Here is a 12,814-nt window from a genome sequence, read left to right on the forward strand (position 1 = left end):
AAACAGCTGGCAAGTAGCATAGCAGGACTAGAAGTAAGGTTGCCTGATATCAGAGCCCATGCTTTGCAATCCCCTCTCTAGTCTCCATGAGAACCCGGCTACCATCTTGAACTGATTTCCTCAATTCTATAATTAACTAACCCAGTGTAACTGCCCTTCAGTAGAGAAATCCAAATCTGACCCCAGGAGAGAGTTTATTTTAAATTGTCTTTGTTCTTCCCCAACTTATCTCTGGAGGAAAAAGCCCTGAACAGAGTGAATTTTCCCGTTTTTTCAAGGGTAAAGTTCTCTGTTCATTTTAAGAGAAAAATGTACTATAAAGTATGTTTTCACCCTTTAAAATTGGCCATGTAGGCCCAAGGACTTTATTGTAACTCATACCTTGGTGGCACATAAAATTTCATTTTCATCAAAGCCCCACGTCTCAGGAATGATTCACATGTCAGTAATAGGGCATGTGGGTGAAATAAGTTTGTTAATGTCCCGTTTTCAAAATGAACCCAGGGGACTTGGTTGGGGGAAGGAATAAGAAGGAAACACTGTAGAAAATGTTGACTGCCCAGCTTGGAGTAATGCGTAACTGAGGCTTGCTTCCCTTGCCCTGTGAATAGGTCATCCTCCATCAGGAAGGCCACATGGATGACGGACTAACACTGCAGAGATGCCAGCGTGAGGAGTCCCAGGCTGCTCGGATCATCCGGAACACGACAGCCTTATTCAGCCAGTTCGTCAGGTATGTCCGCTCCTGCCCTTTCTCTTCCAACCCCACCCACCCACGAGGAGTGTTTCCAGGAAATAGCTCAACACCAACAAAGAGCCTTACTAGAGAGCTTAGGATCGAAATATATTTTTCATGTAGGCAGGTGACCTTTAACCAGCTTTACTCTTTGCCCAACAAACACCCAGTCCCATTCATTATTCAGATTGATGGAATGAATAGAGAACGTGTTTGAAGGAACATTAAGGGAAAAGAGCTGGAGAGCTTTACATCCCTTTTGTAGGGAAGGAAGGAGAGAATAGAAATCAATCTGCTCCTTTGTGCTATTTAGAAAGGGTCTCTACATCACTCAAATTGTTGCTATGGTTTGGACCAAAGTAGATCTGCAGTGAAAATCCTGGGTTACCCAAATACAGCTGGGGCTTAAATGAGAGAAGCGTCTGAACTGGCTGCCTGGATGGCAATGCCTGCAGCCTAAATGGTGCTGCCAAAAGGGAACTCAATTCTCACCAACTTCTGTAAGAAACCAATTGTGCTGCAAACAGTGCAGTGTTTCCAACTATTCTTCTGTTGTAAGAAAATATCTCTGAAGCCAAAAGGTTGTAAATTACATGTGTGAATTGGCATGAAAAAGAACTTCTTAAATATATATATTTGTAATTGAAACTGCAGACCAAATCACTATAGTAAGGGCATAGGCTGAGCTGCTGATGTAAAGCAGAATAAATTCCTTCCTCCCTCTCTCTCTCTCTCTTTTGGTACCAATATTGAACCTAGAGGTACTTAACCATGAAGCAACATCCCCAGTCCTTTTCATTTTTTATATTGAGTCAGGGTCAATATAAGTTGCTGAGATTGGATTTGAACTTGCAATCCTCTTGCCTTGGCCTCCCAAGTCGCTAGAATTATAGATGTGCACCACCATGCCCAGCTTCTCTTTTAAATAATTATAGAGTAGAGGTGGTTTAGGAAAAATAAGCAGCCCAGCTTTGGGGGTTCAGGTTCCTTCTATCTTTGCTGCTTTGGTATCTCCTACAGGTTCTTAAAAGTATGTGCCTGGACCAGCACAACAACAACAACCCTGCAAGCTTGTTTAAAAATGCAAATTCTCAGATTTGACCTCAGAACCTATTGAATCAGATACCCTGGAAATAAGATATCGCAAATCATATTTTTATGGTCCTCCAGGGGTTGATGATGCATGCTAAAGTTGAAACTACTGCCCCAGAGTAGAGATCTTAACCTCATCTTCATGTTGGGTTCATCCAGATAGCTTTTTAACATTCTGATGTCTAGGCTGTGTCTCCATCCAATTCCATCAGAATCTCTGGAGGTGAGATCCAAATTCCAGTAGTTTATTGAAGCTCCCTAGGTGATTCTAACATTCAGCCACAGTTAGAACCACTGTCCTTGCATATTTTCTTCACCCACACAGTCAAAAATAGTGAACACCACCTTGTCTGAAATCTTCCCTGCAAAAAGAAAAAAGACGAGTGAATGACTGATAGACTTTTAAAGGATATGATTCAGAAGTAGAGAATTTATCTAGCATTACCTTGGCTAAATCTTAGTCACACAGCCAGGCCTAGTTTCAGGGAGGCTGAGAAATATATGTCTGTCTGGCTGGCTGTGTACCCGGTATAACTCAGAGATTCTGTTACTATAAATTGAAGAAAGAGTGATAATAGAAGTATTTCTACTAAATGATGGAACTGAGAACTGAAAGTCAATCTTTTGTTTACTCTTGGCTCTGGCACCAGTTTCTTGTGACCCTGAGGAAAATATATTCTCTTTTCTGTGTCTCATTACTTCCAGAACCTACATACCTCCTTCAAAAAAGGATCTAAAAATAAGTGGCTTAATACAGGCAGAAAAAGATAGCTGCAAACAAATATGAGTTATTCATGTGGCCCAACTAGCACCAAAATCATCACCCTCTACATAGGGTGGTGTTATTTATCTGACCTCCAATTTGTTCAAACACTTCCCTTAAATCTTTTATAAATTTCAGCGGCCACTGCCTCATATATATTCAAAAATTAATTCAAAATGAATCGAAATTTAATGTGAGATTGAAAACTACCTAAATATAGGTAGATGAATATATAAACATAAATTTTCATAGATTAGGCAATGGTTTCTCAAACCAAGAGCAAAAGCAACAAAAGAAAAAAATAGACAAAATAACTAATTAAAAATGGGCAAAGGGCCTGAAGAGACATTTGTCCAAAGAAAATACATAATTGGTCAATAAGCACATTAAAATATGCTCAGCATCAATAGCTATCAGGAAAATTACAATCAAAATTACAATCAAAACCACAGAGAGATACCCCTTTACACCTACTAGGATGGCTATAATCTAGAAAAGTTAATGAAGTATGGGAGAGAGTGTGGGGAAATTGGAACCCTCATACACTGGTGGTGGGAATTGTAAAATGTTGTAGCTACTCTGGTAAATAGTCTGGAGATTCCTCAAAAGGTTGACCATGAGAGTTACCATGTGACCCATCAATTCAACTCCTAGGTCTATGTACAAGAGAAATGAAAGTGTATGTCCACCCATACACCTGTACAAAAATGCTCATAGCATCCCTTTTCATAATAGCCCCAAAGTATAAACATCCCAAATATTCATGAGCTAATGAATGGATAAATGAAATGTGCCATATATGTAATATGAAAAATATTTTGGCCATAAATTTTCTTTTTTATGGCCAAATTCTTGAACTACTGATACATACTACAGTATGAATGAACCTTGAAAACACTGTGCTGAGAGGAACACTCACAAAGGACCACAGAGTATGTAATTTCACCTATATGGAACATCTAGCGTAGGCAGACCTATAAAGACAAGGAAGTAGTCAATTGTTAATCAGGGCTGGAGTCTTTGTGAGGGGAGGGAGTGATTGCTAATGCATGTGGGGGGTATTTTGGAGGGCTTATGAAAAAGTAGGAAAACTGGTAAGGACAGCATTACTGTGAATACACTACAAATCATTAGGCCTTGTAGCGTTTCCATAGGTGGACTGTATCATATGTGGATTATATTTTAATAAAATTTCCTTAAGTCAGTGGGAGTTGCATACCTGACACTGGGAAAAAATGTTTAAACAACTTTATTGAGGTTGATTTATATATCATAAAATTCATTTAAGCATTTAATTCAGTGAGATTTGATGTTTACAGAGCTTACAACCATCATCATTATTCAGGTTTAGAACATTTCTATCACCCTAAAAAACATCTCTTAAGACCATTGCACATTATTCTAGTTACCATCCCCATCCCCGGGAAACCACTAATCGGCTTTTTTTTTCTTTTTCTCAAAGCATTAAATTGATAAATAATTTTTAAAAAGTGTTCTGGATCTTTCTTTTTCACTTAGAATTATGTTTTTTACAGTTTGTCGATATCATTTTGTCCCTTTATTTCTGAGGAGTATTTTGTGTGTGTGTGTGAACAACTGTGAGTGTGCAGAGAGAGATGGATAGATTCATACCACACTTTATTTATCAGTTGTTGCACAGTTGGTTGTTTCCATTTTAGGTTACTATGAGGAATGTTTCTATAGATGTTAATATAAAAGTTTTTGGATATATCCTTTAATTTCTCTTGAGTAAATACCTGGGAATAGAATGCTAAGTGATATGCAAAATTGTTTAACTTTTTTGTATCCTTTTTTTTGTGGCAGAATGTATATAATGTAAAATTTACTATTTTAAAATCACTTTTTAAGTGTACAGTTCACTGACTTTAAGTACATTCATCACTGTGTAACCATCACCACTATCCATCTCCAGAATTTTTATCATCCATCTCCAGAATTTTTATCGTCCATCTTTGCGTTTTTGGAAATAACTCCCAATTGTCCTCTCCCACTGCCTATGGAAACTTTTTGGTTTGTTCTTTATTTTGTTACCAGGGGTGCTTTCCCACTTAGGTACATCCTCAGCCCTTTTTTTTTTTTCAACAGGGTCTTGCTAAATAGCTTAGGATCTTGTTAAGTTGCTGAGGCTGGCTTTGAACTTGCAATCCTCCTGCCTCAGCTTCTTGAGCCTCTAAGAATAGGGGCATGTGTCACCACAACAGACTATGGAAACTTCTGTTATACTTTCTGACTCTTTGAATTTTAGCATTCTAAGTATCTCAAGGACAGTATTTGTCCATGTTGTATAATGTATCAAAATTTAATCCCTTTTTAAGGTCAAAGAATACTCCATTGTGTATGAATACCATGTCTTGTTTATTCGTTTATCCCTCAATAAACATTCAATGTGTTTAACATTTTAAGAAACTAAAACAACTTTCCAGAGTAGATATATCATTTTACAGCCCCCTCAGAAAATGTGTGAGATTCCACTTTCTCCACATCCTTGCCCACATTTACTGGTATTTTTTTTTTTTGTGTGTGTGTGTGTGTGTGTATTAGAGACAGGGTCTCACTAAGTTGCTTAGTGCCTTGCTTTTTTGCTGAGGCTGGCTTTGAATTTGTGATCCTCCTGCTCAGACTCCTAAGCCTCTGGGAATATAGGCGTGAGCCATCGTACCCAACTATTGTGACCTTTTTGATTATATCCATTATAGTGGTAGGAAGTAGTGTGTCATGGTTTTGATTTGCATTTCCAGAATGAACAATAATATTAACTATCAATTCACGAGCTTATTGACCATTCAGGTTTCTTCTTTGATAAAGTGGGATTGTTTTGTTTCTTTGAAATCAGATCTTTTGCCTTCTAGTTGGGATTTGTGAATTCTTTGTATCTTCTGGTTACAAATTCTTTACCAGATTTGATTTGCAAATATTTTCTCCTTGTGTGTGGTTTTCCTTCTCATTTTCTTGATGGTGATATTGAAGTGTTGTTGAAAATGTTTTACATTTTGATAAGTTTAACATCATAATTGCTTATGGATTATACCGCTGATGTCATATCTAAGAATTCTCCCTAACCCAAAGTCATCAGAATCTTCTCCTTTGTGTTCTTTTAAAAGTTTTATGATTTTAACTCTTACATTTAGGTCAGTGATCTATTTTCAACCAATTTTTGTGTAGGTTGTGAGGTAAGGGTTTAAATTAATCTTTTCACATGGGGGTCACATGGCTATCAGATTTTTCTCTGCATAATTTTCTGAAAAGACTACCTTTCCTGACTGAATTGCCTCAGCACCTTTGCCAAAAATTAAATGACCGTTGATCTATGTGCCTCTCAGTATTCAAAAACAGCACTCTTGATTAATATAAATATATACTAAGTATTGAAGTCACGCAGAGTTCTCTAATTTTGTTCTTTTCAACACTGCTTTTGCTTTTCTGAGTATTTTGCTTTCCCATGTACATTTTTAGGGTGAAATTGCCAATTTCTGAAGAGATAAAAATGGCATGCTGAGATGTTGATAGATATTGCATTCAATCGACAGAATAGTTTCAAGAAGACTTGTTTTAGTAATGTTTAGTCTTATGATCCACAAACATGGAATGTCTCTCCATTTATTTATTCTTTAATTCCTCTCAGACATTGTAGTTTTCAGTATATAAGTCTTAAGTTTACTTTGTAAAATTTATTCCTATGTATTTGAGTTTTGTTGGTGCTATACTACGAGTAAAATTATATTTTAAATTTGATTTTGGATTGTACATTGCTGGTGTACAGAAATACTGCTACATAGAAACTGAGTTTTTAAATTACTAATACACTTTTACCTAATGGAAATTCTTTTTTTAGTTTTGGTGGGAGTTCTTCACTGTTTTGTTATTTTGTTTTGGAGTTTGGCGGGGGGGTGTGTAGTTTCTTTAGAATTTTCTACATACAGTATTGTGTCATTGGTGAATAAAAGTCTTATCCTTTCCAGAAAAGATGCCTTTTATTTCTTACATGATTATAATGGCAATAATGTCCACTACAATGTGGAATAAAAATATTGTGAGCAGATACCCCTGTCTTGTTTCTGATCTTAGGGGGAAGTATGATGTTGTCCCTGTAGTTTTGTTTTATAGATGTCATTTATCAGGTTGAGGAAGTTCCCTTCTGTTGCTAGTTGGTTCAAAGTTTCTGTACCTTGAATGGGTGTTAGATTTCATCAAATGCTTTTTCTTTGCCTATCAAGATGATAGTGTGTTTTTGTCCCCTGTTGATATGGTGTATTGTCTTACATTATCTGATTGACAAGGGGGTATGGACCTTTATAACTATTATTGTTACATTTTGTCTTCTCCCTCAATTCTGTAAGTTTTTGCTATATACTTCTTTTTTGTGTTGTTAGACATTTATGTTTATAATAGGTATATCCTCCTGGTAAATTGACTCTTATAATTATGAACTGTCTTTTTTTTTCCTGTGAACATTTTTGCCTGGTTTTGTAGAATCATTCTAGATGTCTTACACATAGTAGCAACTGCAGGCATGATAGATCATCTTCAATTCTTGTACTTTCAGCTTGAGTCTGAATCTAAAGTGTGTTTCTTGTAGACAACATAGATTGCATTATTTTTCAAATGTATTCTGATAATCTTTTTTATTGATGTGTTTAATCCATTTATATTTAATCTAATTATTCAGATACTTGGGTTTATGTCTACATTTTGCTTTTTTTTTTTTAATCTCGAGTTCTTTTTGCTCTTCTGTTCCCCCTTTACCACCTTATTTTTGAGTCAAATAGATATTTTCTAGTAAACTATTTTAATTATTTGGTTGAGTTTCCTATTTATTTTTTTAGTGTTTTCTTTAGAGACCACAATGTCTCAAATATCTACTTTAAATTAATATTAAGAAAATAAAGCAACTCTGCTACAATATTATTTTATTTCTCCCTCCTCCTCTATGATAATATTGCCATATATATTACATCTTCATATATTACAGACCCAGTAATGCAGTTTATAATTGATTCATGCAATTAATAGTTTCGTTTTGGTGGTACTAGGGATTGTACCCAGGAGTATTTTTCCTCTGAGCTACATTTCCAGCCCTTTTGTTTTGAGGAATGCTATACCACTAAGTTACATTTATTTATTTATTTATTTATTGACAAAATAAATAAACCGAACCCATTTATTTATTTATCTATTTACTTATTTTGAGACAGGGTTTTCACTCAGTTGCCCAGGCTGAGATCCTCCTGCCTCAGTCCAATTACACATGTGTGACAACATATCCAGCTGTTTATTAAATCAATTAGAAGAAAAAAAGAGAAAAATACATATATAAACTGCTTTTTTATATTTCCCTACATAATCCAAAATGGTAAGAAGGAAGGGAGAAGAGAGAAGAAAAAGAAAGGGAAAGAAAAAGTCTAGCCCTTAAGACTTTTTTCTAAAATCCTTAGGAAAATGAATTCATTCCTTCACTGAATCTGGAAGTGAAAAGTCATACTGGATTGAATTTTGTGTTCCCAAGCCTCTGTCTTTGTCCTTGTTGCTCTCTTTTCCGCAACAATTCTGTGTCCAGTGGTATCCCAGGCAGCCATCTGCAATCACTTAACTAAGGACTAACCCCATGCCAGGTCCTATGAGGAGTTGGCTACACACTGATGGGAAGAAAATACCTCTCTGACTCCAATAAGCTTATAGCCCACTGGTTATCCATACCCATGTAAGACACATGGCATTTTTTTTATACTAAGTAGGAATGATTATTACCTTACCTCCTGTGCATTTTTAGTTTGTTGAGTCTTGGCTTTAGGCTTAGAGACGACCTTTTCTTAGGATGTGTCCAGGTTAATATGTAACAGTATTTGAGTGACTAAATGCACTGTGAATGCAAAGTAGAACTCCTTAGAAATGGAACAAGGAGGAGCCCCAATGTTATTTGTATACTCAGCCAATTCTCAATCACATGAGACTTGATGATGCAATTCCGCAGGGGATGGCTCCATTTTTTTCTTTCCTCTTCTCTTAGTCTTTGCCTTCAGAGAGGTTCATGGGAGTACTCCACAAGGAGAAGCAGCAATGAAGGCTCACTTTGGTATCTCTAGAGGTTTGTGGTTTCTCTCCACATCTGTGAAAGGATTTAACTGTAGAAATGTTTGGAAAGTTAAAAAGAGATCACAAACCATGGAAGATAGAAGCAACACAACAGAGAGTTGGTAGAGAAAGTGAGGTGATGGGACATAGAAACAGAAGCAGACATTAACACAGACAGGAAAGATCCCAAGAAATGGGGGACACTGGGAAAGAGAGACGTTCTACAGATGGGATGAAGGCAGAAGCCATGTGCATGCTCACACATAGAAATATAAAGACAAAAACTCATGCAGACATTTCAGGAGACAAAGACACAGAAAGAGGTAGATGAGGAAAGAAGGAAAACAAACATGTAGATGAATGGTGAGACCCAGTGAAGCCTGTTTAACCTATTCCAAGAAGAAGGTGTCAGGGATTAAAATAACTGTGGGTTACTAAGTTTATTATTTAAGCATTTTAATTTAAAGAGAAAAAAGTGTGACAGACACCCAGGGTAACTGGAAGGGAGACATCTGCTACATGTAGAAGTCACTACCTTAATAACTGCAGTTGAAATTCATCATTTAGATTACATAAAATCATTATCACACATTTTGGGAAGACCAGTTTGAAGCTAAATACTGAAATATTGCAACAATTTTAATAGGATAAGTTATAAGTTGGAGAAAAATGAATGTGAAAAGGAATCGTTTCTCTTTGTTATGAAATAACTTTAAAATTGAATTCACATATTCTCTTCTATTGCTCTATGGGTTGACCAACCTCATTTTGTAGCTGTTGGCACAGACCTTGCCCCCAAGAAGCAGTTAGTTGTGCCCACTGTGAAGCCATTCGCAGACAGGACCTGGTGGATGCTTGTCAGGGCCCCACTGAAGAGTGGTGTGTGAGTCTGTCATCTTATGATTTTTAGTGGAAACAATCGCACAGCTGCCCCGGTCACCCTGCCAATAGAAGAGGTCCTGCAGACCCTACAGGACTTGATAGCCTACTTCCAGCCCCCAGAGGAGGAGATGCGGCATGAAGATAAGCAGAACAAACTTCGATCCCTCAAAAACAGACAGAATCTTTTTAAGGAAGAGGTGAGTTTAAAAAAATTAAAAGTGAGATTCTCTTTGCATCCAGAGCCAAAATATCCCTATGACCGCAATCTAGCTTGTGCATGAACAAGTTTACAAACAATCTGGAGAACAAGAAGGAGATGCAGAAGCTAGGAAGAAAAGGCTTTACTGGGAGCTGACCTTCCCCAGCAGCCACCCCCACTTACATTAGCAGTGATTGGCACTTTCAAACTGGTTAGGTTTTAAAGCTTCAGAGTCGCATGTGTATCCAAAAACCATTTTCAGTAAATCTAAGCTTATAGCATGGCTTTGGCTGTGGTTCCCAAATTTTAGAGACATCAGAATTACCTAGGAAACCTGTTTGAAAAATGCAAATGCCTAGATTCTAGCACATCCAGAGTGTCTTTTTAAAACTGGTTTGAAAGATACAGATGATGTAAGGTTTGATGTTGGAACTTGAGCATCTGAGTCACTGGGGTGGCTCCTAGATTTAGAATCACCAACTGAAGGTTTATAAGACCTAAACACTCTCATTTTGGCCCCATTGCTAGCTGTGTATGACCTTACTCAATTCACAAACCTCCGAATTTGGACGTCCATGATCTGGTGCATCATGTTTAGCTTTCCATGTAATGAGGGCAGGGATTGTCCTTTGGGCACTGCCAAAATTAGTGGTACAGCATGGGGAGCCATCCCTAGTAGGTCTTCTGGCCAAAGCAGACTTGGGCTGAGGAGGGTGCAGATTTTGTATGCTTTATAAGCTATTGCGACTGCACTTAACATCTCCCTCCTACTATTTAAGAACAGCTAGGCACAGATGGTTTTACTTGGTGGCATAGTATTGCACATTGGATGGAAAAATAGCTGAAAATTCTTTTTTTGGTTTTATTGTCTCTAAATCCTACCTTTTGGGTGGTGGAGGTGGAAAGAGGAAGCAAGCATAGTTGTCTTGTACATCTGAATGGAATTTCTGGAACTTATTTAAGAGAAAAATAGGTACTATATCCAGAACTATTTCTGGGTGAGTCAGAATCACTTCAAACCAGACAGAACGCAAGCTTTTGTGAGACTCATTCTCCGCTCCCTCTTTCTCAATATGTTCCTGGATTGAGTTAAACACGGCACATGGGGGCAAACCCATCAGAGGAGGTTGCTGACTCATTCCTGAAATGGATGCTATTTAGGTCTCTGAGACATCAAAATGCATATTTGTTTTAAGAAGGAAAAACAAAACTGCTACCATGAAAGTCTCCTTGCATCTTTCCACTCTCTGCTCTAAAAGGTGAATGGTGTGGGAGGGAAAAGAGAAAGGGATCCTGCTTTCTTCATCAGGAACATTTTCCTTTTCCTCAACTCTTCCTTCGCAGGGAATGTTGGCCCTTGTGTTAAACTGCATTGATCGCTTAAATATCTACAATAGTGTGGCACACTTTGCTGGGATTGCAAGGGAGGAGAGTGGTATGGCCTGGAAGGAAATTCTGAACCTCCTGTACAAGTTGCTAGGTGAGTACACATGGTGCTCCATCCTGGGGAGACTTGGGGTACCTGGGACCTCCATAGGAGCACTCAGCCTGTTTTCCAGCCTCCTCCTTGGGAATCTTTTGTTAACCATTTGATTTTAACTGAACTGTTTGTTATTAAATAGTAGCTTATCGTACTTTCCAAACTCAGAGCTGGAAGTCAGCAGCAAGCGGAAGCAGAAGTTGATCAGTTTTGCCAAAACTACCTATGAAACCCTTAACAGTCAAATTCTCCAAACCTCTGTTCCTTATGTTTAGCATAAGGAAACAGGACCAGAACAGATCTTCTAGTTTTAAATTTTTGCAAAGATAATATCTATAGCTTGAGAATTGTTATTCTCTTAAATTCTGTCTCCTTTCACTCGTCCACTTGGTAGTCAGTCACGGTTCCCATTGGTTATATCTGTTGTTTCGCTTTGATGGAATGACAAAAGGCAAGAAGTAAAAATATTCTAGCACCCCCTTTCACATCACATCCTGGATGTGAGGTGATGTTCTGCTGCCTGGAATAACAGTGTCTATCCCATAGGCCCAGCCCAGCAGCCATTCAGAGGACAGCATCAGCCTTTGTGAGAAAGTGGCCACCAGTAATGACTCAAATGCTGTAACAAAGCAACACTTCTTAGGGCTTTGTTCTGAGGTGTGTTTCCGACTAGAGAAGTTCCTAGAAAGTCCAGAGGGCCCAAGGAGAACAGAGATGTGAGTCTGGACTTGTTCTCCATATTGGGGATCAGGTTAATAGGACTCTTACCATATACTGTGTGACTTTGTAAGGGCTCCTAAAACTCTAGTCCTTTGTAATGATACTGCTCAAACTTGGTAGTTATTATAACAGTAATGGCTACCATTTATAGGGTTCCATGAGCCAAGAAATAGAATCCCTTTTTGATCCTCAAAGCAACACTTTGAAGTATAGTTCCAGGACTTGGAAGATGGCGGCGAGGGGAGTGCATTGCCCCCGTGTGCCGCGTCACTGTGTGGGAGTATGACAAGTCAGGACGGCTAAAGGCTATCTTGTTAGGAATTTCCAGCAATAGTGGGGTGCTCCGGAACCTGGAGGAAGGATTTCCATCGCACGAGGATCGGCTACGGGGACTCAAACGCGAGAGATTTGTCGCACAGAGGGTAACACTGCTTATTCAGCAAATTGCCCCGCGGCTAGAGTCTGCAGCGCGCGCTGGGAAACGAGGAGGAGATAGTGGCGCAGGGATACAGCGCTGCAGTTTCTGCCAGCCGTGCAAGCACCGTACTCAGTGCTGAATTCTGGGTTCGAGACGGGGGAAGGAAGCGGTCCATTTCGGTTCTCCACACTGGTCAGACCACAGAGGAGGCCAGCGGCTACCATCTTGGAGAGCTGACGTCACCATCCCTGTTTTCGACTGACCGCAGCTCATTCAGCCATAGAACAGGTAATTTCAGGCTGCCATTCGCCTGCGGCTTGCAGACAGATTACTCAGGCTCAGTGCCTGAGTGCTTCTTGGAGCCTGCTCTTATCAGAGCATATACCGAGCACGGAGTGGCCGAGTTCCGGCTCCCGGAACTGCCCTGGTCCAGG

General features: G+C 38.7%; 1 protein-coding gene across 1 annotated transcript in view; it reads left to right on the plus strand.

Annotated features, from left to right (window-relative positions):
* Ryr3 (ryanodine receptor 3) overlaps window positions 1-12,814 on the plus strand; it is a 356,005-nt gene that overhangs the window by 96,171 nt on the left and 247,020 nt on the right. Inside the window, exons 12-14 of the mRNA XM_015480130.2 lie at window positions 612-733; window positions 9,592-9,760; window positions 11,107-11,242. Of these exons, the coding sequence (XP_015335616.2) occupies window positions 612-733; window positions 9,592-9,760; window positions 11,107-11,242 (427 nt within the window). The remainder of the gene's footprint in view (window positions 1-611; window positions 734-9,591; window positions 9,761-11,106; window positions 11,243-12,814) is intronic.

This window comes from Marmota marmota, unplaced genomic scaffold (genome assembly GCF_001458135.2).
Source record: "Marmota marmota marmota unplaced genomic scaffold, marMar, whole genome shotgun sequence".
In the NCBI taxonomy this organism is placed as follows: domain Eukaryota; kingdom Metazoa; phylum Chordata; class Mammalia; order Rodentia; family Sciuridae; genus Marmota; species Marmota marmota.